The 27152-nt window shown below is 36.5% G+C and overlaps 1 protein-coding gene across 3 annotated transcripts in view; it reads right to left on the bottom strand.

Annotated features, from left to right (window-relative positions):
* The window catches only part of CHM (CHM Rab escort protein), a 214379-nt gene extending 210556 nt beyond the window's left edge, over nucleotides 1–3823 (bottom strand). For all 3 annotated transcript variants that reach the window (XM_081126003.1, XM_081126004.1, XM_081126005.1), the window contains exon 1: nucleotides 3755–3823. In XM_081126003.1, the coding sequence (XP_080982129.1) occupies nucleotides 3755–3803 (49 nt within the window). In that variant the 5' untranslated portion in view covers nucleotides 3804–3823. The remainder of the gene's footprint in view (nucleotides 1–3754) is intronic.
* Nucleotides 3824–27152: the final 23329 nt, after the last annotated feature.

Below are 27152 nucleotides of genomic sequence, written 5' to 3'. Positions count from 1 at the left end.
TAGAATAGGCAATACAGCCTGGCTGCATGGTTCAGTGATTGAGCATTGACCTATAAACCAGGAGGTCACAGTTCAATTCCTGGTCAGGGCACATGCCCAGGTTGAGGGCTCAAACTCCAGTGGGGGGCATGCAGGAGGCAGCCAATCAATGTCTCTCATTATTAATGTTTATATCTCTCTCTCTCCCTCTTTCTTCCTCTCTCTCAAATCAATAAAAACATATATAAAAAAATAGGCAATACAGTAAACTGCACAAGGGCAGGGACTAGGTTTTCAGTAAATGTGGGTTGACTCACTGATAAATGGATGTTTGTCACTACACTAAATGTTCCCAGGCAATTGTACTGTCTGATGTAGGTGTGCATGTTAAGTATTAGACTCTTCCCTTTCCCATGATATGAACTGTCACTTATGTCTAATGGTACTCCTCCCCAACACAGCTTTGGCAAAAGCTGATAACACTCCCTATATCTTCTAATAGGATGCTTCTAATATACTCTGAGAAGGCTAGAATAATTTCTAAAGTAAGAATTAAAATGCCCTGAGAGCCTGAGGGATTCCCCTATATAAGAAGCATGTTGATATTACCACACAGCTCTTCCATCTTGCCTGCTCTTCTGTTGAGTTGTTGGCTCTGCTGCAGATTGGAGATCACACAGGTTGCCAGATAAGTCACCTCCAGTGAGGAGTTATGTTACTGGTACTATTTTTAACCTGAAACCAATGATACTTCCCTACAACCCATAAAATTATCATTCAAATGTCTTTTTAAGTTGTAAAATGTCTTGAAAATGACAAGTGAGTACCCAAACTAAAGGCCGCTTATCACATATCTATTCTTGTCCTCTTCCTTCAGACTCCAGTTGGTTCTCCTTCCTTATTCCATTTTCCTCTATATTTTCCATGGTTCAAGTACTTTATCTTATTCCTCTGCCTTTAGCTGATCCAGAGATATTTCCCGTATTTTGTAATCAGAAGGAAATGGGCTAAACTAAGAAAATACAAACCAAGCCCAGCTGGGAGTGGCTCAGCGGTTGAGCATCGACCTAGGATCCAGGCGATCAGGGTTCGATTCCTGGTCAGGGCACATGCCTGGGTTGTGGGCTGCAGCCAATCAATGGTTCTCTCATCATTGATGTTTCTATCTCTCTCTCTCCCTCTCCCTTCCTCTCTCTGAAATCAATATAGATATATTAAAAAATAAAAAAAGAAAATACACACCAAACTTTATTTTCCCATAATCTCTTCAAAACATGATCTTAAGAAAAACCTTGTATTATGAAAAAGGAAAAAACATACAACTGAATCAAGGTCAAAGGGATTTAAAATATTTTCCATTGATGATTTTACTTGATGAATCAATTGTCTGCTAATGACTTTTTAACTAGAACTAAATCTGTTATAAGAAAAATTACATTTCAGAGCCTATTCATGTTTCTGATACATGCATGATTGTTTTTGACAGTAAAACTGAAGCTATGAAACACTGCTTTTCCTATGATTTACTCAAGCTAGTATATTTAGTAAAGCAAACAGAGTTTAAAGGCTGATTTCAGCAAACTATTTCAGAAATAAAATATCCCAAACACATTAAAAATAATTCCAACTAACTAATGAATGGATTTATTGGAATCATTTATTAGGAAAATAACTTTTATCCAATTTTTCCATTTTAACATATTTAAAAACAAAGCTTCATATCAGAAATTCAGGCAATGTGCTTGATAAGCTCAGAATATGTTCATCATTACGTGATAATGAAAACCTTAATATTTTAAAATTAATTTCAAATAAGTTCTTCTGCTACTTTGAGTAATAACACTATTCTCACTAAAATAAGTCTAAAATGAATCTTTTCCCAGACACCAGATGCCTCCTGATGCAATTTTCTGGATCACTCACAGTATTTTCCTACCTCTATCATAACATACTCCAACACGATGGATGTAGTCCATATTATAAACTGAATCAGAAGGCAGAATATTTATTATAAGAATCAACATCATTTAATAATAAGAATTAGCAATCTTATCAATTAATTTTGAATTCACATATGGATAAAACATCAATGATTCATAAAAAATTTTTAAACACACCAAGTTCCTAGGTAACAAAAAAGAAAGGCAATAATATAGAACCCAAGTATGGTATAACAGCTATTCTAAAATGGATGTTGTTCTCAGTTTTAGGATAGACTGGAGAGAATAAATGAACGATCTATTGGCTTTTTCCAACATCTGTTCATAGCAATTACAGACTAGTCATCTGAAGCCATGCAGTTTTCAGGATGGGAATCAACATGTCCTTACTGTAGGGAGAATAATTACCCAAGTGAAACTAGAATAAGAGAATTTTTGGTTAGGCAGCACCTGAAAGACTGTCTAGTTTACCCTCCCTGTATTCAAAAACAGGGAAACAGGCTCAGAGAAGCCAAGTGCCTAGCCCTAGCCATTCACACAGATAGTTAATAGCCAAACAAGGTCTAGAACCAAGTTTTCCCAGTTATTTCTAATAATACGAGTTAACTCTGAGGGTCAGAACCATTGATTCTCCTTCTGGGATGGAATGGGCTTTTGGAAATTTACCAGCTGTGTGATCTTGAACAAACTGCAACCTTTTCAAAGCTCCTTTCCTCTTCTGTAAGGTGTAGAGAATACCTACTCTAATAAGGTTGTTGTAAGAATTCCATACAGCTTGTAAAGTGCTTAGCACCTCAATTAGCAAAAAATAAGCATTGGAAAACAGGTAGCTATTATTACTCCTGACCTGGAAACATGGCTGCTTCTACTGTTTGAGAAGAGAAGAAACTGAATTCAATAACACAATGGTCCACCAGAGCTTCTCTGGCCTACCACATTCTGGAGACAGGAGAAAACCCCACCCAACAATCTATTTCACCCCATCTAAAACCCATCCTTTACACTGTTAAGAAAAACAAAATACCAACTGCTGCCAAATGTCTTCTGCCATGTGTTGTACGTAGAATTTGTCAACTAGAAGAGGGGTTTCTGGCTCCACCCAAAACATGGAAAATAAACGGTGGGACAAGGGGAAGATAAAATCACACACCTGAACTGAAACTCGAAGAAGCTTGTTCTCAGTTCATTTAGTTGTGGTTAGGTAGGTGGGTTGTAGAAAACAAAATGCTTTCTTTCTGCATCATAAAGCGGGAATAATGGCTACCTCAAAAAATACAATTCCCTACACTTCTCAACACAGTAGAAAAGAATCCGTTCCCTTGCCCTAGTAAATTAAAACGCACACGGGTATCTTTTTCGAAAAACTGAGGATTCAGCTGTATCCGAGCTGCCCTGCACTCTAAGGTTATATAAATATATGAAAAATTCCTATGAAATAGCGAAATAAAATGATGGGAAATAGCACCTTGAAATCAACAAGGAATCATGTCATGCCAAAGGCGTCTCCATTGATAAAATCCAGACCCTCCGTTCTCATGACACTGAAAACCCACCTCCCTCTAAGGAAATTACAGGAATCACCCGCAGCAACCAACCTCAGCATTCGGCATCGACCAGATCGACCCCCTACTCAAATGGCGCTAAGCACCGCGGGTCCCAAGCCCCTCCCTGTAGCTGCTAAGTGCCGCGCTGTACACGGACTATCTTACTTCATTCCCGTTCTCCCTCCCATGCTCAACCTCTGACATTTCTCGCCAACCCTCGCCACTGACAGAGAAGGTAGGAACAAAAAGACTTCCTATACTTTGTCAGTGAAGTACCAGAGCCACACATACCCGTCCCTATAACGATCACATCAAACTCCGAAGGGAGATTATCCGCCATCTTGACAGGAAACGTGTCATGTGACCATTGCTTGTGAAAATGAGATCAAGTTAGGCATTGCCTGGCTAGAAAGCGGAAGGGAAAACGGTGCATTCTGGGTACTGTAGTTGTTGGGTGGCCGATCCAAGTAAGCGGCTGCATCATTGTATTTGTAATATTTGCGCGAATGTTAAAAGCTCGGTTTATTTTCCAGGCTGAGTGCAGTAGCGTGTTTATCCTGGAGGTTTGGAGTAGAAAAGAGACGTCGATTTTACTACGATGGCTAAGATGAATGTGGGGAGCCGGAGTACCCCTTGACAATGATGAACCAAGAATTGTTAGGAGACCTCGAAGATAGAGATAAATTGAAAATGGATTGCCCTGTGAACAAAGGAAATTTTCATTCCAACCTGGAAACCGTTTCCCGCAGTGTGTCTGTACTTTTGTTTTGGCCCCCAAAGCATAATTTTTCACACCAATACTTTCAAACTATAAGCTGTATCTTTTTCTTCTTTTTGTCTCCCCCATGAAAGCCCGCGAAAAACTGCTCACTCTAGTTTCTCCAGAATGGAACGCTCATCGAGCCTGTACTTGTTCTAGTTAGTACAAACAGCCATCCTGGCAATATATATTTGCAAAATTAGCCTTGCTTAACAGGAAAGAAGAAAGATAAGAAAGCATAGTAGCTCCTTGATAAGCGTTTATTGCAGGATCTGGTATTCTATACATATACGAGGAGTCCATACAAGATTCTCCCGATAAGCTACCGCACAAATGACCAAGGTAAAATGGCCTTTATATTAAAGTGATTAAAGTGATTGCATTTGACCACGGGGTTTGGGTAGTCTATGCCAACCAGCTAATGCAGCTCTCAAGTATTTTCAAGGTCAGCCTCCTCCACACGTCCAACCCCACCCCGTTGTATTAAATGCTTTGCCCCCCCCCAAAGCAAAAAAGAGGGGGAGAGTGCATGGGAATGAGAAAAGGTACATTTTTTATACCAGAAATTCATTGTGTAATTATTTTAGAAGAGTTTCAAAATAATTCAGAGAAAGTGCAGTAGTGGACCTCCCCTTACACCAGAGCTGTTTCTGGTCCCCCAGTCACTCTGTTGTTCCTTCAGCATGGAATGATCTTTATATTCTCTAGCTAACACTGATCCCCAAGATTCAGTTCGGCTTTTACCGTCTCCTCCTTTCATCTCCTCCCTATATTGGATTAAATTTCCCTGCATAGTGTTACCACTCTGTCATAACCTCCCAAATTGCACTGAAAGTATTTGCATTTATACTGGTTCCTATACACTACACATATCTCCACACATATTCACAAAAATACACACCCATATATACAACAGTCAAAATTATAAGCCCCTGTAAGACAGGAACCATGCCTTATTTATCTTTTTACTTCCTGCATCTATCATAAGCCTGGCACATAAGAGGAATTTTAAAAGTGTTTTCTGAACTGAGCTTAGCTCTGACTCCTCTAATATATGGTAAGCATTATGAAGACAGAGGCTGAATCTTCACCTTCATATCTGCCGACGACTATGATGTGTCATATTTTGAAGACTCTCAATACGTTCATTACTTTGCTAAAGTTCCATGGAAAGTCTTTAAACTTGTATTTTACTGTTATTGCTGCATTTTGCCCTAATAATTATCAACATTGTACCTGAGTATTATCAGACGTGAAATATATCTCATCTGTGTGATCTATGAGGCTCTTAATACCACTAGTGGGAGCAGAAATTAATAGTTTGCCAAAGGTAAACACAGGAAACTCTCTAAAATCTCTTCTAACAGTGAGAAGCCATAGATGGATGGTTAAAATCATGATAAATAAAAGTATTCTATCTTACTTTGGATATATGTGTGTGTGTGTGTGTGTGTGTGTGTATATATATATATATATATATATATACCCTTTTCATTGTGAGTATATCTAATTTTCAGCTTTCCTTAAATATTCATTGAGTACCTACTGTGTGCAAGGCACTAACTTAGATGTTATGATTACAGCAATGAACAAAACAGACAAAAAAAACCCGTCATCATGAAGTTTACATCTAGTGGGATAAAATAAAATAAACAAATACTCTGTAGTGCTAATTTTCCAATATGTTTTGCCTCAAATTTTAAATCCCTTTTTAAAATGAGGCTAGAAAGCACGATCCTCAGAAAGATACAATTGCCAGTATATATGTATCTGTTCTTTCTCTGAAGTTATCACACCCTCTCTGGGCATGGGGAAAAAACAGAAAAATGTAAAGCCTCTGAATGGAGAAAATTTTCAAAATAACTTTTCTTTCAAATGTATTTCTGTACATTTTTTGCAAAGTAAAGATGAATATAAGAGTTGATAATTTCAGTAAAATAGCATAAAGTAAAGCCACTTAATTGCCACCTATTCTATTATTCTAAGGACACCTATTTTTGAAAACTGAAATATTTTAGTTGGCTAAGTTACAATAATATGAGGTGATGGTTACCTACAAATTGACTACCCTATTAAATCCCTGTGACACTAATTTTGTACTTACTGGTTTCCTGAGTTGAAAAACCATGATTACCTGAACATTTACCTTGTATTCAAAAGTTTTTTCAACTGTGGGATGTTTTTTCAACTTTTTTTACAAACCAGTAATTTAATGGTCTCTATTTCTGGTCTTTCCTTTGAGCTCCAGATCAATATATCACAGCCCCTTATTCAACATCTCTTCTGAACATGTTCAATACTGAACTCCTGAACATTTCAACGTATTTGTCCAGTGTTCCTTACCTTAGAAATGGAACCACCTTCTAATCAGTTACTCAAGTCAAAAACTTAAGGATCATCCTTGATATAACATTAGCTTTCACCCCTAAACCAATTCATCAGCAACTCTTGGCAGGTTTATCTCAAAGATATATTGTAAATATATCCACTTCTCATTCTGGACTGCCCCTATAATCTCTTGCCTAGACAATTACAATAGGCCTCAGCTGGACCCCTTATTTATGCTTGCTTCTCTCCAGTATATTCTCCACACTACAGGTAAACTTTTAAAAATTCACATATGATCATGTCTTCCTCTACCTAAATCCTTCATGATTTCCCATTGCTCTTAAAACATGTTCACAAATTTTAAACATTGTCTAAAAGGCCTTTCTAAACTCTCCAGTCTCATCTTATACTTTTCACCCTTTTCTCTCTAAGCTCCAGCTATATTGGTTCTCCTTCACTTCCTCTAATACCCCATGTTCCTTCCTGCTTCAGGGCTTTCACACATGCTGTTCCATGTGCCTGAGATGCATTTTTATCCTTCTTCCTCATCTCTCATAGCTTAATCCTACTCATCTTGCAGTTATTCAAAACATCACATACTCTGGTAAGTCTTCATTTAGTCCACAGTCTAGCTTAGGACTCCTATCACCCTATCTCCCTCCTTTGATGAACTTTTCATGATTAGAAATATCAAATACTTGTTTCATATCTGTCATTTTCCTAGAGGGTAAGTTTCACAAAGGCAAAGACTAGTGCCTATATTATTCATCATTATATACCCAATACATAATTCAGTTCCTGCTTAGCACAAAATAGACACTCAAAAATATCTGCTGAAATCCCACTTCTGGGAATATATCCAAAGGAAATAAAATTACTATCTTGAAGAGATAGCTGCACTCCCATGTTCATTGCAGCCTTATTCACAGTGGCCAAGGTATGGAAACAACTTCAGTGCTCATTGACGGGTGAATGAATAAGAAAATGTGGTGTATATATAATGGAATATTATTTAGCCTAAAAAAAAGGAAGAAAACCTTGCCATTTGCAACAATATGGATGAATCTGGAGAACATGCTAAGTGAAATAAGCCAGACACAGAAACACAAATATCACATGATCTAACTTATATGTGGAATCTAAAAAAAAAAATAAAAAATCAAGTTGAATTCATAGTAACAAAGTGTTGAATGGTGCTTACCAGAGGCTGGTGGGTAGGGATAAAGTGAAGATATTGATCAAAGGGGACAAAATTATAAGTTCTGTAGACCTAATACACAGCATGGTGTCAATAGTCAATAATATATACGTGAAATTTACTAAGCTTGTAGATTTCAAGTCTTCTCACCACCCACATTCAAAATGGTAACAACAGGAGTTGGTGGATATATTAATCAGGTTGTGGTAATCATTTTACATTGTATAACTATATCAAAACATCATGTTGTACACATTAAATTTATAAAATTTTTATTTGTCAAAAACAAATAAAATTTCAAATCTGCTGAATTAATGGATGAGTAATAAAAAGCATACGAAGTCTTCAAGAAACAATACAAGTACTATTTTAAATGGGAATAAAATTAGTTGATTACCCAGTAAACTTCTTTCATCATCTGGTTTGCAATTGAACAAGTAATGCACACGTGGTTAATTAAATACTCTAATCAGCCCAAAATATCATACAAAGACTATTAAAACTGATACATCTCTGTGCTCTCCTGTCCCCCAGTTGCATATTATAAGCATATTATCCATTTCTTGTGAATCTTGGTAGAGATTGTGTGTGTGTGTGTGTGTGTAGCAGTGATCCCTTTCTTTTTAGAAAAAAATAGCATGTTGTAAACATTATTCTTCACTTCACACCTTAATTTTCACTTAATATATTTGCGATATCCTGTGTTCTCAGTACATATAAGGATGCTTCATTTTTAATGGTTTTCTATAATTCCATTATATGGATATTCCATGATTTATTTAATATTTCTTTACTGATGTATATTTGGTTCTGTTTTTTTCCTAGACTTTTGCTACTACAAATGATGTTGCAATCAACATCCTTTTCTTAGAGACGCAGAATAGGATAATGGTTATTAATTCAGACTCTTGGCCAGGCTTCTTAGGTTTCAGTCCCAGGTCCATCATTTACCAAATGAATAGTCTCCAGTAAGTTATTTAACCTTTTGGAACCTGTTTCCTCTTCTGTAAAATGGCAACAATGATGTTTCTTACCTCCCAAAGTGGTTATGAGGGAAAATAAAGTACTTAGAACTATATTTGGCTGGTAGTAAGCAGTCAATATATTCTGTTGTTAGTAGTAGTACTGGTAGTAGTAGCAGCAACAGTAGTAGTCATTGTGAGCATATGGGAGATACTGACTTTCACCAATCTGATTGGCAAAAATAAAAATATTTGCTAACACACAGTATTGGTAAAGCATGCACACTCTTGTTGCTAATAGAAGTAGAAATTGATACAATTCTTTTGGAAGGTGATTTGTCAATATCTGTCAGTGGTTTAAATGCATATATTTGGTGATTTAGCATTTTCTCATTTGGAACTTACCCTAAAGACTGGTGAATGTTTAAATTCTTATCTGCAATGATATAAACACCATATTGATAATTTCAATGTTTCTCTGACTTTTGGGTTTTATATTTTAAATTTTTATTTATTAATTGACTTTGAGAGAGAGAGAGAGAGAGCAATCAATTTGTTCCATTTATTTATGCATTCATTGGTTGCTCTCTGTATGTGCCCTGATGGGGGATCGAATCCACAATCTTGGCATATCAGGACAATACTCTTACCAACTGAGCTACCTGGCCTGGGCCTGACCTTTGGGTTTTAAATCCATGTGACCAAAAAGTAACTTTTCATGGGAATGGTTATTTAGAGAGTATGGTACTGCTATGTTTTCTTCTTAAATAATATAGAAATTATTTACCTCATATAGACATATTTAGGAAAAGCTTATATAAATCCAAGTATCATAAAAGTTAGTAGTAGAAGGATAGAAACCTCTGTTCACTGAACTATCCCAAGCATCTAGAGAAATGCCTATGATTGAATAGGAACCTAATAAAATATTTCTTGAATGCTGAAGAGGTGATGATCCGTAATCTTCACCTGTGAAATCCTTTTCAATGCCATGTTCAATCTTTTTCCCAGTGTGTTTTGGGGAAGAGTAATTCTGCAGGATATTAATAGGAGTTTTGTGATAAAATATATTTAGGGGGCAATTAATTAAATGGCTTCTTTACTGGAGAACTCTTCAAATCTTTTATAGTAAATATACACGTGAACTATGAGGGATTTCATAATATCTTTTAAACCACAGAACATACTTTGATAAACACTAGGCTGGACTATTGATCCAACACAGAATAATATTTCTTATGTTTTCATAGATGATATTACCTTATCATCAGTAGGAAACAGCAAAAATTTTCTAGGAGTGGTAATGGACCATATGGATCAGAACTATAATATACTCTTCCCAGATGTCAGTGTTGTTAATATTGTTTATGAACCAGCAGTGACATAATTTTACACCCACCCACATATACACCCACACACAAATTTAATCCACTACCATGGAATCTCATTCTTACCAAATTGTAAACAACTAAACTAACCAGACACTGATTTTCTAGTATAAGCTAAAGTAAGAGTGTCAGATAAAACATGGATAGTCTGAGTTCTTTAAGGTTAAGAGAATTTCTTAGAAAATAGTTATGTATATAAATGTATGTCTGAAAAATAAGAAATAACAGTTCCAGACATATGAAGAAAATTTTTAAATGTAGAACTAGTGTTAGAGCTTGCTTTGAATTAAAAAAAAATTCTGTCTCTAAGCCAGTGGTCATAGTGGCAATAAAAATTTATGAACACAAGTACTCTGGACAATAAAACATAGCTAAAAGTGGAGAAAGTCCAGTCTTCTGAAGAATAACCTATACTTACATGAAGTAGTATGTTTATGAACATACACATGCCTTGAGGAGTTTTACAGTATGCCCAGATGAAGTCAATCTAGACTTTTTATTTCAAATATGTACAAATATTATTCCATCATACCATTTTATGTTGTATAAAATTCAGGTTCTTTGAATTCATGTTCATTTCCAGCTCTAAAAGATAATCAGTGTTATGACAGCAATCATTTCCACTATATCAGAAATCTGTTTTAAATGCTAGTTTTAGAAACAAAATGATTATTTGTACTACCTATTGTATTTGCCAGCTTCTTCAATACAGAAATATTTAGAACACATTTGCATTTTTCATAGTCCTTGCAAACCAAAATAATAAGATACACTATGAATAATTTTGTGGGAATTTCATGAATCTTTACAGAAAGTCTTGCTGTTCTTGTTTCAGCTGTTTAATTGTAATGTCATAGTAACAGAAAGCAGCATACCAAATTCTTCATGGATGAATAAGCACATTGAATAAGGAAGATTTAACAAAGTAAATCAAACACTGGATTAAACATTTTCTGCATAACAGACCACAAAATATGCATTCATTTTATCAATGGATCCTTGGCATCAGAAGCAAATAGAGGTGCATACCAACAAAATTAAACTTAATATTCAGTGTCTTGATTGCAAAACTTCCTTATACTTTATCAAACTAACATCTAGTTAATTAGAATTGTCTAAATATATTGAAGCACATATATTACAAAGTTTAGGTATAAACACTATTCATTTGCATTTCATCATTTAATAATTTGTTTTCTTCTGTTTTAATATTCCCAAAGTTTGAATGTAGTAAATTTTCTTTATGGTTGCACAAAATAAAAAGTTCAGACAAACACATGGAAATCTGCAATATAGGATGGTTTCAAACTTAATGGTATTTAATTTTTAATTTTTGATAAGAAAATATCTTAAAGAGATGTTTATGCTAAGTGAAATAAGTAAGACAGAAAAAGACAAATACCATATGATTTTACTTATATATGGAATCTAAAAAACAAAATAAATCAACAAACAAAACAGAGACAAACTCATACATAGAGAACATTTTGATGATTGCTGGATGGGAGGAGGACCTGGAGGAATGGGTGAAAAGGGGAGAGGGTTTAAGCAATATACATTGAAGGTTGCAGAGTAGTCACAGGGACGTAAATTATAGCATAGGTAATATGGTCAACAATATTGTAATAACTATGTATGGTGCCAGCTGGTTACTAGATTTATTGGGATTATCAATTTGTAAGTTATAGAAATGTCTAACTGCTGTGTTGTACACTTGAAACTAATATAATATTGTATGTTAGTTGTAATTTTAAAACATATATATTTTAAAAATAAAATAAAATAATTAATTTCAAAGCGTGTACTATTTCTCCCAAATTTGTTGACAAAGCCTCACATCAGGATTTATAACAGGGCAATTCATATTAAAATTTTTAAAGCCTCTATAGTTTGTACTAGTAGTCTCTCCTCTGATTTGTGTTTTATTAGTACAGTTCGTTTTTACTATAGTACATTCATGTTTTATTTCAATGCAAATGCATATTTAATTAGTCTTTATCAAGAAATTACTGAATAACTTGAGATTCAGAGCTCCTTAAAGTCTCTAATCCTCAAGGATAACGATTTATTAAGTCTATGTATTACTCAAATCATTAAGAATAGAAATAATCATTTCATGTTTGGACTAACCCTGTGACAAGATTGAATATAAGGAGGTCATTTGAACTATATTTTATTTTAGATATAGGTATACAACAAGGGTTGGAGATAAATATATGAAAAGCCCACTAAAAAGCAAGAATTGTTGCCATAGCTGGTTTGTCTCAGTAGTTAGAGCATTGGCTCAAGGACTGAAACACTAGTCAAAAAGAATATATGCACCCCGGTGTTCATAGCAAAGCAGTTCACAATAGCTAAGAGCTGGAAACAGCCCAAGTGCCCATCAGTAGATGAGTGGATAATAAAGCTGTGGGACGTTTACACAATGGAATACTACGCAGCTGTAAAGAAGAAGGATCTTGTATCCTTTGGGACAATATGGATGGACCAGGAGAATATTATGCTAAGTGAAATAAGCCAGGCAGGGAAAGACAAACATCATATGATCTCACTTATATGTGGAATCTAAAGAACTTAATAAACTGAAGAACAGAATAGATTCAATGACATGAAAGCATAGATCAGACTGATGAATGTCAGTTGTATGGAGCAGGGCAGGTGATGGAGGAGAGAGTAACCAAAGAATTTATATGCATATATCCACAACCCAAGGACACTGACAATGGTGAGGAGAGGGGCTGAGTAGGGTGGTTGGATGGGGTGGAATAGGTAATTGGGGAGATAAAGGGACATCTGTAATATTTTAAACAAAAATAAAATTTAAAAAAGACAGAAGATGAGCACCCTTATAACCATTGTTTTGAACTCTGCACATGGTAGAAAATGACAGAAAATAGAAGGTGCAGTATAACAGAATATGAAGGAAAGTATTGAAAATTGTCTTGTTGTAAAGTCGACATTCATCTTGTATATGACCATAATCAAGTGTCTGAAGAAGTCAACTGGTAGGAAGGAGAGTAGACACCTTTAGAGATAAGTACAGATGTCATGAGAGCAAAAGCACGTTCCTGCTTTGCAAGAGAAGAGCTGTGTTCTCTATCCCATGAAGATTGACTGTGTTTTGTTTTTCATCCTCAATTCCTGCAAACTCCTATATCCCTGTATCCTTACAAAAGTACCTTCTTTTCTGCAGGTAGCTTGGGTGAGTATTGTGACCAAAAGAGTTTTGATTAAAAGATTTTAAAATGTCCATGTAGCCAAGAACAAATCCACACACAAGCCCTACACAATAAGAGACAATTACAGATGGTTGTCGGCAAACTATTTTTGCACCTAAAAATTACAGCTGAAGAAGTTCTTTATCATCACTCTTCAAATACTAGAAATATTAGTTCAAGTCTAAATAGTGATCAAGAAATCTTAGGATAAGAAGAGATCTGAAGAGATGATCTTTCTATTCTTTGCACTTAGCCCAGTTCATAGCCAAATTATTCCAGGTACCTGGAAGAAGCTATTCTATTTTGAATACCTCTGCAGAAGTGTATTTTATTATTATTTTGCTCATTTCTTCATGGTTAGCAAACCCTACAATTACAATGTTGTTTTCTATTATTTTTAATATTAAATGTGAAGTTCTAAATGATGTATTATCAATATATTAATATCACCTCATGAAATTATTGAAAATAGGACAACAAATGCCAATTCAACTTGGCATTCAAAACCCTCCATATGTCTTTCAGTCAAGATGGCAATGTAGGTAAACATGGTACCCGGAATTTTCCACAACCAAATTAAAATTATTACTAAGCTACAGAATCACCATCATTCAGAACTGCCTGAAATTTAGCTGAACAGAAGTCCTTTAACTAAAGATATAAAGAAGAAGCCACATAGAGACTGGTAGGAGGGACAGAGTTGAGACCAGGCTGGTCCCACAACCACATGCAGCAGTCAAAAATACAGAGGAATATCTCGGCTATGGAGTTCTCTCTTGAGGAGCCAGGGGTCCAAGCCTCATAGCAGGCTCCCCAACCTGGGTTCCAGTGCCCGGAACAGAATTCCCTATAACTTCTGGCTTTAAAAACCAGTGGGATTGTGGTTGAGTGAGACAGAGAATTGCTGGAGTAAATGGTCCCCACAGGCTTACTCGGACAGCAGCTTGAATGGTGCCAGGAACATGTGGGGAGGAACTGAATTGTTTGGCATCTGGGTTTAAGGTGGGGGCTGCTTTGCTGGCAGAGGCTACGGTTCCTTTGTTGAGCCCTTCCCCACACAGAACCAGGAGACTAGTGCCATATCTGAGTCTCCACCAACCTGGCTAATGCTGTTAGCTCCACCCTGGTGATTCCCTGAGAATCTGACCCACCCAACTTGCAGGCCCACTTTAACCCTTTCCAGTGTCTTTTCCATATAAATGGCCAGCCTGCCTTAATGCATAATGCCCACTTTCTTAAAATCTCTCAAGTAAGTGACACCAGGCCTCTGAGTACCCAGTGCACCTTTCCAAGTAGCCCCAGGCCTGGTACTAGCATCTGCTGTCCTTGGTTTGCAGGTTGGCCACTCCCAATCACTTCCAAGCCCAGCAAAAGTATCAGCCATCTTCAAATCCTTTTATAGGTCATGCCAGGTGGCCCCAAGTGCAGGCAATGGCTGACCTTGTCCTGCACCTCCCAGAAGGCCTCAGAGCCAGCACACTCACTGGACAACTTCAGACCATGCTGAAGCACCACCCAAACACCTCCATGAGAAACACACTGAAGGGGTGGACTTGTTGAGTACCTGAGCCCCTCTGAAGTGAGTTCTGCTCCAAGTTGTTGATCTTTGAACAGCTGATCCTCCATGGTGGTCACAACCAGTCCTCCCAGTTGATTGGCCTGGGCATAAATCCTTCCCATTGACATAACAACAGCAGTCAAGGCTCAGTTACAATAGGAGGTATACACAGTCTAACATGGTGCCCACCTGGAGTGCCCAGCTTGAGCGACTGAGGAGGCTGTGCCACTGGGCCCTACAGGACACCTACTATATAAGGTCACTTTACCAAGACTGAGAGACATAGCAGCTCTACCTAATACAGAGAAAAAACACAGGGAGGCAGCCAAAATGAGGAGACAAAGAAACGTGTCTCCTCATGAGACAAAGAGAAATGAAAGTACAGAACAAAACTCTAGAAAAAGAAGAAAATAAATTATAGACAAAAATTCTACCATATGCAGAGTTCAAAACAGTGGATATAAGGATTGTCAATGAACTTAGGGGAAGAGTAGATAAACTTAGTGAGAAATTCAACAAAGATACAGGAAACATAAAAATGTAGTTACATAACATAAAATAAACAGAAATAAATGAAGAATATAACAACTGAAATGAATACATTACAGGGAAGAAACAGTAGGATTAAGTCAGTGATTTGGAAGATAGACAAGCAGAAAATAATTATCGGAACAGCAAAATAAAAAAGAATCCAAAAAAATGATGATAGTAGAAGGAGCCTCTGGGTCAACTTTAATGTACCAATATTCACATTAAGGAATGCCAGAAGGAGAAGACAGAGAGTAAGGAATTGAAATCCTATTTTAAAAAATAATGATGAAAAACTTCCCTACCTGGTGATGGAAATAAACATACAAGATTAAGAAGCACAGAGTCCCAAACAAGTTGAACTCAAAGAGGCTCACACAAAGACACATCATAATTAAAATGGCAAAGGTTAAAGACAAAGAGAGAATGTTAAGAGCAGCAAGAGAAAGACAGTTACCAACAAGGGAGCTCCTATGAAGCTATTAACTGATTTCTCAACAGAAACACTTCACACCATAAAGGACAGGCATAAAATATTGAAAGTGATGAAAAGTAAGGGGCTACAAACAAAGACTCCTATACCCAGAAAAGCTCTCATTTAAAATTGAAGGCAAAATAAAGAGCATCTCAGATAAAAAAACAACAACAAACAAACAAAACAAAAACAACTAAGGGGGTTCATTACTACCAAACCAGTATTACAAGAAATGTTAAAAGGCTTTTTTTAAGAAGAAGAAAGAAAAAGAGAGAGAGGAACATAAGTATAAAGAATAAAATGGCCTGACCAGGCATGGCTCAGTGGTTGAGCATTGACCTAGGATCCAGAAGATCAAGGTTTGATTCCCAGTCAGGGAACATGCCCGGATTGTGGGCTCGATCGATCCCCAGTCTGGGGCATGCAGGAGGCAGCTGATCAATGATGACTCTCTCATCATTGATGTCTATCTCTCTCTCCCTCTCCCTTCCTCTCTCTGAAATCAATAAAAATACTTTGTTTTAAAAAAGAATAAAATGGCAATAAATAAGAAACTATCAATAATTACTTTAAGGGAAGATGGTGGCACTGTGAGAAGCAGCAGTGCACTCCCGCTCCCAGACACATACTTGATTTACTCCTAAAATACTACGTAGCCAACTTGGAAAAAAACAGAGAAACATACCTCAGTGGACATAGTGCGAGTAGGGAGCACTGAAGAAATATCATAGTCTGGTAAGAGACGGAAGGCATAGAAAGGAGGAGTCCCCCCTGAAGCCTATGCCAGGCTTCGAGCCCCAAGGCTTGGAGGCTGCAAAGTTCCCTCCCCTCGAGAGTGCAGACCAGCATCCAAAAGCAGGGATTTCACACCTGGAGCAGAGGAGAGGGGAAGGAGTTCCAGGTGCAGAGGGAAGAGGGACCCATGGGAGTGGTGAGTCTGCAAGGAGGGGACCATGCCTCCCTAGAAAACAAAGCTTCCAATGGTGGCCACGACCAGCTTCTAATGCTCAGGGTGCTGACCATAAAAAAGGCTGTTCCAAAGCATGTGGCATCTGAGTAGTAAAGGACCAGAGGTCTGCACTGAGAAGCCACACACAGGGACCCTCTGCCTACCTGTAAGGCATTGTGTTGAGCCCCAGAAAGCATTTGATCTAGGTGGCGCAGGGAAGGGGAGGAGAGCCCTCCCACCCTGAGCTCCGGTGGTGAGAGTCTGGGATTCGTAACCAGCCCTGAGGGTGCCCTGGAGGTGTGTGTGGAGCTGCCTCAGCTTTACTGACATCAGCTGTGCAAGGAGCTGCATGAGGCTGACTTTGGATCCCCTCACGCTGGGTGCCTTGGCACGCAGGCTGTGGGACCTTACAGGGAAGACTCTCAACTTGTGTATTGCTTTGTGTGTTTTTGAGTTTTTGATCCCTGAATTGGCTTCCCAGCGTGCATTGTGAGGACAGAACAGCAGAAGCTGGGATTGGGGTCTGCACAGTTGACTGTTTGAGGGGTGGGCCTGGTGCTACAAGCCAACGAGAGCTGGGAATGGAGGGGCGGAGCACGCCTGCCTCTCCTGCAGCCTGGGAGCACCACTCCCAACAGGAAAAAGACTGGTCCAGCTCACTGAGGCCCTAGACACCCCAGGAGGGCATAGTCCTGAGGGGGAAGGGAGAACAGCTCACAGGAGGACATTACAAGAATAAGACTCTCAGGGACTTTTATTTGGGAACTGGAGGAAAAACTGAAACCCCTGCTTGGGGCTGGACAGGTGAAGGGCTCACCAGAGTATTTTTTAATTGAACCCACTAAGCCTAGGCTGCTGAAACAGCCCATAGAGAAAAGGCAACAGGCTGAAATCAATCTGAAGCTACAGCAGGTCAGTGCATGGGGAAGTAGAATCAGAGGATAAGGTAGAGACTGAGGAGCTGGCCATGGAGCTGAGACTAACTCCCACACAGTGAGTGGCTGGCAGCAAAACCTCTAAGTAAGGAGAGTGATACCCTGAGCTAAACTAGCCATCTTGCCCGCTAAAGATCCTACAGAAGACTCTGTATTAAGACCAGACAACTACAAAGTTGCAAAATAGCTGAAAAGAGGAGGTGGTCCACAGAGAGCCTCAGATCAACCATCTATCTAAGGACACCAGAGCCAAACCTAGATAGCTCCTCACATTGGATGATACTCAAGTGCCTCCCAGGAGAATGGAAATCAGCATACAAAACAAAGAGCCGCAGACAACATAAGCTGCCCAGAAGAAACGCACCTGATTGTCTTTTTTTGTTTTTTTGTTTTGTTTTGTTTTCTTTCTTTTCTTTTGTTTTTTGTTTGTTTGTTTGATTTTTCTCTTTTTCGCTTAGGAAGAAGAGAAAGGGAAAACAACTATTTGTTTTTTCTTTGTAAATTTTATACTATGTATTTTTAATTTTTTTAAAAATTAATTTTTTTTCTGTTTTTTATAAAATAATTTTGCTTTGCTTAGCTTGTTTTTTTGTTTTGTTTTTCTGTTTTGTTTTGTTTATTTGCTTCATTTTGTTTTATACTTGCTTCTACTATCAAGACTTTCTTGATATTCCCTGCCTGATGACTGGGACTTTATCATTATAACTAACAAATTTACTGCTTTCCTGTATAGTTTCCACCAAATCTCTTATTGGACTCACTCCCTGCCCAGGCTTTATCTCTCTCTCCTCTAGATGCATTGTGATAACTTTTTTTCTCTTTTTCTTCTTCTCCTTCTTCATTTCTTTCTTTTGTTTTCTTCCCTTCTGTCTTACAGCATTTTTGTTCCATTGTTAGTTTCCCTTATTCTCTTTATTGTACTTATATTTTTTCATTTTCAACTATTATCCTATTCCTATTCTCTCCCTTAATTTTTTGCTGGCCCTTCTTTCAGAATCTTTTCTCTGCCTCTATTACCTCCCATTAGCTTCTCTATTTTTTACATTTTAGTTTATTATTATTTTCTAAATGTTCATCACTATTAACAACAATATACTTCTCTCTCTAAACTTTACTTTTCTTTCTCTCTTTTTTTAAGCTTTTTTTTCCCTCTCTACAATTTGTGTTATCCCTTCACTCCCCCAGGTCTATTTTCACTTGGGTTGTTTTTATTGTGATTGTCAAGATATTTTGTAAGATACTCCTTGTTTCCTGGAAATTTAGTTGTGTATTGTCCTGCCTTCCCAGCACCTGTATAACAACTTACACAATGAGGTTGTGCCTGAGACACACAGTTAGCAAACCTGAGAGAAGAGCCTTCCCAGGGACTGGTCAACAACAATCTAGATCCAACCACAACAGGAGAACCCAAGAAACCCACAAAAGGGACACCCACAAAAAAGACATGCCTAGAGCAGAGAGCTCAGAAGTATAAGGAAAATACACCTCTGGGCTCCACTGGACTCACAATACAAAATCTCAACCCACAAGTCTGGGAGACAGAAAATATATTTAACATATACATACAAACACTAAGACCTCTCAAAATGAGGAGACAAAGAAAAAAATCTCCAAATTAAAGAAAAGGAAAAATCACCAGAAAAAGACTGGTGAGATGGAGTTAAGGAAGTTATCAGAAACAGAGTTCAGAGTATTGATTATGAAGATGTTCAAGGAACTTGATGAGAATGACAAGGCAGTAGAGGATAAGATTGAGGACCTTAGTGAAAACATGAAAAAAGAGAGACATAACATAAAAAAAATCAGACAGAGATAAAGAATTCTGAATCTGACGTCAAGAATACACTGGAAGGAATTAAAAGCAGGCTCAATGAAGCAGAGGATAGAATAAGAGACTTAAAAGACAAGGTGGAAAAAATCACTCAATCAGAGAAGCAAAAATAAAAATATTTAAAAAGAAGGACGACAGTCTAAGGAAGCTTTGGGACAACATGAGGTGAAACAACACTTGCATTATAGAAGTGCCAGAGGGGGAGGAAAGAGGAAGGGATAGAGAACTTGGTGGACGAAATAATGATAGAAAACTTCCCTAGGCTGGCAAAGGAGAAAGCCACACAAGTTCAGGAAGCACAGAGGGTTCCAAACAAGAGAGACCCAAAGAGACCCACTCCAAGACACATCATAATTAAAATGGCAAATGTCAAGGACAAAGAGAAAATATTAAGGGCTGCAAGAGAGAGACAAGCAGTGACCTACAAGGAGACCCTCATAAGGCTGACATCAGATCTCTCAACAGAAATTCTTCAAACCAGATGGGAGTGGCATGAAGTTTTCAAAGTAATGAAAAACAAGAACATGCAACCAAGATTGCATTATCCAGCAAGGCTATAATTTAAAATTGAAGGTGAAATAAAAAGATTCCCAGAAAGAAGGCTAATTGAGTTCAGTACTACCAAACTGGCATTGCAAGAAATGTTAAAAGGACTGCTCTAAGAAAAAGAAAGAATAGTGAGAGAAAGGTACATCAGCATAAAGAGGAAAAATGGCAGTAAATAAGTTTATATCAATAGTAACGATAACTCTAAACAGAATAAATGGTCCAAGCAAGAGATATAGAGTAGCTGAATGGATAAGAAAACAAGACCCAAATATATGCTGTCTACAAGAGACTCACCTGAGAGCAAAAGACTCACACAGGCTACAAGTAAAGGGAAGTAATAAAACATTCCATGCAAATGGAAAGGAAAAGAAAGCTGGAGTAGCAATTCTTATTTCTGAAAAAATAGACTTCAAAATAAAGACCATAACAAGACACAGAGATGGTCACTACATAATACTAAAGGGATCAATCCAACAGAAGGAAATAACCCTTATAAACATTTATGCACCCAATATAGGAGCACCTAAATATATAAAAAATTTCTTGGGGGACTTTAAAGGGGATATTGACAGGAACACAATCATAGTGGAGGACTTTAACACCCCACTGTCAGAACTGGACATATCATCAAGACAAAATTCAACAGGGAAACACAGACCTTAAATGACTCACTAGACTTAATGGACATTTACAGAACATTTCACCCCAAAGCAGCAGAATACACATTCTTCTCAACTGCACATGGAACATTCTCAAAAATAGACCACATATTATGGCAAAGGACAAGCCTCTACAAATTCAAGGAGATTGAAATCTTATCAAGCATCTTCTTGGATCACAATGCCATGAAACTAGAAATCAACCACTATAAAAAGACTCAAAAATGTTCAAACCCATGGAAGCTAAATAGCATGCTATTAAAAAATGAATGGGTTACCAGTGAGATCAAGGAAAAAGTCAAACACTTCATGGATAAAAATGAAAATGAACAAACAACAACCCCAAATCTATGGAACATTGAAAGCAGTCCTGAGAGGAAAATTCATAGCATTAAAGGCCTATCTCAAGAAACAAGAAAAAGCTATAATGAACCATCTCAATAATAAACCACATATTAGGGCAACTAGCAAGTCTCTACAAATACAAGACGATTGAAATCATATCAAGCATCTTCTGGGATCACAATCCCATGAAACTAGAAATCAAACACTATAAAAAACTCAAAAATATTCAAATATATGGAGCCTAAATAGCATACTATTAAACAATGAATGGATTAACAATGAGATCAAGGAAGAAATGAAACATTTCACGGAAAAAAAAGAAAATGAACAGGCAACAACCCAAAATCTATGGGACACAGCAAAAGCAGTCCTGAGAGGAAAATTCATAGCATTACAGGCCTATCTCAAGAAACAAGAAAAAGATCTAATTAACAATCTGACACAACAACTAGAAGAACTAGAACAAAGATAGCAAGAAAAGCCCAGAAAAGGTAGAAGGAAGGAAATAATAAAGATCAGAGAAGAAATTAATGACATAGAAAATAAAAAAACAATATGAAAAATCAATGAAAGCAAGAGCTGGTTCTTTGAAAAGATAAATAATATTGATGCACCTTTAGCCAGACTCACTAAGAAACAAAGAGGGAGGACCCAAGTAAATAAAATCAGAAATGAAAGAGGTGATATAGCAACTGACCCAACAGAAATGCAAATGATTGTAAGGAAATACTATGAGCCACTATATGCTAACAAACTGAACAACATGGGTCAAATGGACAAATTCCTAGAAGCATACAGCCCTCCAAAGTTGAATCAAGAAGAGGTAGAAAATCTAAATAGGCTGATAACAACTAAGGAAAATGAAGCAGTAATCAAGAAACCCCCAGCATACAAAAGTCCTGGACCAGATGGATTTACAGGTGAGTTTTATGAAACATTCAAAGAAGAATTAACACCTATTCTATTCAAACTATTCCAGAAAATTCAAAAGGAGGGAAAACTCCCAAACTCTTTTTATGAGGCCAGCATCATCCTAATCCCAAAGTCAGATAAAGACACTACAAAGAAAGAAAATTACAGGCCAATATCCCTGATGAACACAGATGTTAAAATCCTCACTAAAATACTAGCAAACCAGATCCAGGAATACATTAAAAAGATCATACACCATGACCAAGTGGGATTTATTCCGGGGATGCAAGTCTGGTACAACATATGCAAATCAATATATGTGATACATCACATAAAGAAAATGGACAAAAATCATACAATTATATCAATAGATGCAGAAAAGGCATTTGACAAAAGTGAAATAAGCCAGGCAGAGAACAACAAATACCATAGAATCTCGCTCATATGTGGAATCTAAAGAACTTAATAAACTGATGAACAGAATAGATTCAATGACATGGAAGCATAGATCAGACTGACGAATGCCAGAGGAATGGAGGGGGGTGGAGGGGGAGCGAATAACCAAAGAATTTATATGCATATATGCACAACCCAAGGACATGGACAATGGTGGGGAGAGGGACTGGGGAGGAGGATGGGACAGGGTAGTATGGATCATTGGGGAGAAAAAGAAACATCTTTAATATTTGAAACAGAAATTTAAAAAATAAATAAATAAAATAATACTTTAAATGTAAATGAATTAAATGATTCAATGAATACATAAGGTATCTGAATGGATAAGAAAATAAAACCCAAATATATGCTGTTTAAAGGATATATATCTCGCCCAGTCGGGCATGGCTCAGTGGTTGAGCATTGACCTAGGATCCAGGTGATCAGGGTTCAATTCCCGGTCAGGGCACATGCCCGGTTGCGGGCTCGATTAATGACTCTCTCTTCATTGATGTTTCTATCTCTCTCTCCCTCTCCTTTCCTCTCTCTGGAATCAATAAAGATATATTAAAAAAAAAAAAAAGATATATATCTCAGAACAAAAGATGCACACAAACTGAAAGTAAAGGGATGAAAAATGATATTCCATGCAAATGTAAATGAAAAAACACACACCGGGCTACACAGATACCATAGACTTCAAACCAAAGGTCATAACAAGAGAAAAAAGATGTTATATAATGTTAAAGAGATCAATCCAACATGAGGATATAAGCCCTATAAACATATATGCGTTCAAAATAGGAGCACCTAAATATATTTTTTAAATCTTGATAAACACAAAAAGAGAGACAGACAGAAATAACTCATAGTAGAGGTTTTTAACTCCCATTCACATGAATATATAGACCTTCCAGACACAAAATCAACATGGAAACACGGAAACTAATCATAAAGAATATGCACCCTTATGTTCATAGCTGTGCAATTTACGGTAGCTAAGATCTGGAAACAGCCCAAGTGCTCATCAGTAGATGATTGCATAAAAAATCTTTGGGACGTTTACACCATGAAATACTATGCAGCTGTAAAGAAGAGGGATATTGTACCCTTTGGGTAAGTATTGATGGACCTGGAGAATATTATGCTAAGCAAACTAAGCCTGGCAGAGAAAAACAAATATCACATGCTCTCACTTATATGTGGAATCTAAAGAACATAATAAACTGATGAACAAAAGAGATTCAGTGACATGAAATCATGGATCAGACTGACAAATCTCAGAGAGAAGTTTGGGGTGGGTGCATGGGGAGAGATTAACCAAAAAATCTCTATACAATTATGCATAACCCATGGACACAGATAACAGTGTGGTGAAGGCCTGGGGAGGGAAGTGGGTGCGGGTAGAAGTGGTCAATGGGGTAAAATGGGGACATCTGTAATATTTTGAACATTAAAACAAACAAGGAAGCGAAGAAAAATAAAGTAAAAAATGTTATTTTGTGTATATATTTATGTTTACAATATTCAGATTTAATGCATATTTATTATAATATATAGAAATTAAAATGTATAAAAAAGAAAATAAAGATTTTATATAATTCCCTAAAAAAAAAAAATGACACACTAGGTCAGATGGATTTAACTGATATTTTTAGAGCATTTCTCCTCAAAGCAGAAGAATATACATTTGTTTCAAGTGCACATGAAAAATTCTCTAGAATGAACCACATGTTAGGACACCAAACGCATCTTAATAAATTCAAGAAATTGGAAGTCATATTAAGCATTTTCTCTGATCACAATTGTTTGAAAGTAAAAGTCAATTATTAGAAAAGAATTGAAAAACACACAGACACATGGCGGCTAAATAACATGTTTTTAAATAATAAATGGGTCAACAATGATTTCAAGGAAGAAATCAAAAATTTACTTGAAACAATACAGGCCTATTTCAAGAGGCAAGAATAATCTCAAATAAACAATCTAACCTTACAACTAAAAGAACTAGAAAAAGAACAGCAAACAAAGCTCAAAGTAGAAAGAGGTAAATAATAAAGATTAGAGTAGAAATAAATGATAGTGAGACTGAAAAAAAAATACAAAAGGTCAATGAAACCAAAAGCTGGTCCTTTTAAAAGGTAAACAAGATTGACAAGCCTATAAACAAGCTCATAAAGAAAAAAAGGAAGATAATCCAAATAAATAAAATCAGGAATAAAAGACTAGAAATAACAATAGTCACCACAGAAATACAAATGATGGTAAGAAAATATTACAAACAAGTACATGCCATCAAACTAGACAACCTAGGCAAAATGGATAAAATCCTGGAAACATATAATCTCCTAAAACTAAATCAGGAAGAATCAAAAAATCTGAATAGACCCTTTATAGCTAATGAAATTAAAAACTCCGCACAAACAAAAGTTCTGAACTGGATGGCTTCACACGTGAATTTTGCAAAACATTCAAAGAAGAACTAACACCTTTCATTCTCAAACTATTCCAAAAAATTTGAAAACGGGGGAACACTCCTAAGCTCATTTCATGAGGTCAGCATTATCCTAATTCTAAAATCAGATAAAGACACTACAAAGAAAGAAAATTATAGACCAATATCCCTGATGAACATAGATGGTAAAATCTTCAACAAAATATTAGCAAACCACATCCAACAATACATTAAAATGATCATACACAAAGACCAAGTGGAATCTATTCCAGGGATGCAGGCTTGGTACAAAATTTGCAAATCAATAAATGTGATGTATCAAACAAAATGAGAGATAAAAATCACATGAGCATATCAATAGATACAGAAAAAGTATTTGATAAACTCCAGACCGATTCATGATAAAAACTCTCAGCAAAGTGGAAATAGAAGAAACATACCTTAATATACTAAAGGCTGTATATGACAAACCCACAGTCAACATCATAATCAATGGGCAAAAGCTAAAAGCATTTCCCATAAGGTCTGCTTTCACTATTATTCAATATCGTACTGGAAGTTTTAACTACAGCAATCAGACAAGAAGAAATTAAAGGCAACCAAATTGAAAAGGAATAAGTAAAACTGTCATTATTTGCAGATGACATGATATAGTACACAGTTTAAAGAATCCACCAAAAATTCTACTAGAACTGATAAATGAATTCAGTAAAGTAGCAGGACACAAAAATAATATTCAAAAATCAGTGGCATATGTATACACTAATAATAAACTATCAGAAAAAGAATCAGAGAAAACAATCCCATTTACAATTGCAACAAAAAAATAAGTACCAGTAATAAATTTAATCAAGGAGGTAAAAGACCTGTACTCAGAAAATTCTAAGATACTGAAGAAAGAAACTGAGAAAGATACAAATAAAGGGAAGCATATACAGTGTTCATGGATAGGAAGAATTAACACCATTAAAATATGCATACTACACAAAGCAATTTATAGAGTGAACACGATTCCAATGAAAATATCAATGGGATATTTCACAGGACAAAAACAAATATTTCAAAAATATATACCAAACCACAAAAGTCCTGGAATAGTCTCAGCAATCTTGAGAAAGAACAAAGTTGGAGGTATTGCACTACCTGATATTAAACTGTAGTACAAAGCCATAGTAATCAAAGCAGCATAGCACTGGCAAAAAGACATATAGGCCAATAGAACAGAATAGAGAGCTCAAAAATAAACTCATGCCTATATCTTCAGTTAATATTTGACAAAGGAGGCAAATAATTCCAATGGTGTTAAGACAGGCTCTTTAATAAATAGTGATGGGAAAAATAGACAGATATATTCAATAAAATGAAACTAGACCACCTCATTACACCATAAATAAGAATAAAATAGAAATGGATTAAAGACTTATATGTAAGACTAGAAGCCAAAAAATTGCAAAAGTAATTATAAGCATTATACCAGATGGAATGGTAGGTGGGAGAGGTAGAAAAGGGTATAGAAAAGGAAAATGGTGATGGAAGGAGAGTTAAGTTGGGGTGATGAATACACAATACAATATACAGATGATGTATTGTCAAATTGTGCACATGAAACATATATAATTTATTAACCAATGTCACCCAAATAAATTCAATAAAACCAATCAATCAACCAATAAATGAAAACAGAGGCAGTAAAATCTCACACATTTCTCCTAGCAATACTTTTTTGGATATATCTCCTCAGGCAAGGGAAACAAAAGAAAAAATAAACAAATGGCACTACATCAAATTTAAAAATTTTGCACAGCAAACGAAACTATCAAAAAAAAAATTGAAAAGACAACCCATTGAATGAGAGAGCATATTAGTCAATGATACATATGTTGAGGGTTTAATATCCATAATTTATAAAAAACTTACATAACTCAAGACCAAAAAAACAATCCAATTTAAAAAGGAGCAAAGGAGCTGAATAGAGACTTTTCCAAAGAGGACATAGAGATGACCAATAGACATAGGAAAAGATGTTGAACATCACTAAACAGCAGAGAAATGTAAATTAAAATGGCAATCAGGTATCACCTCACACCTGTTAGAATGGCTATCAACAATAAATCAACAAAAAAGTGTTGGTGAGGATGTGGAGAAAAGTAAACCCTTGAGAGTTTAAAGATGGTGGCCGACTGAGTGGAAGCTACACTGACACT

The sequence above is a fragment of the Miniopterus schreibersii genome (genome assembly GCF_964146895.1).
Source record: "Miniopterus schreibersii genome assembly, chromosome: X".
Lineage (NCBI taxonomy): Eukaryota > Metazoa > Chordata > Mammalia > Chiroptera > Miniopteridae > Miniopterus > Miniopterus schreibersii.
Note: the sequence above shows the minus strand (reverse complement) of the source record. Positions and strands in the feature narration are given on the sequence as shown.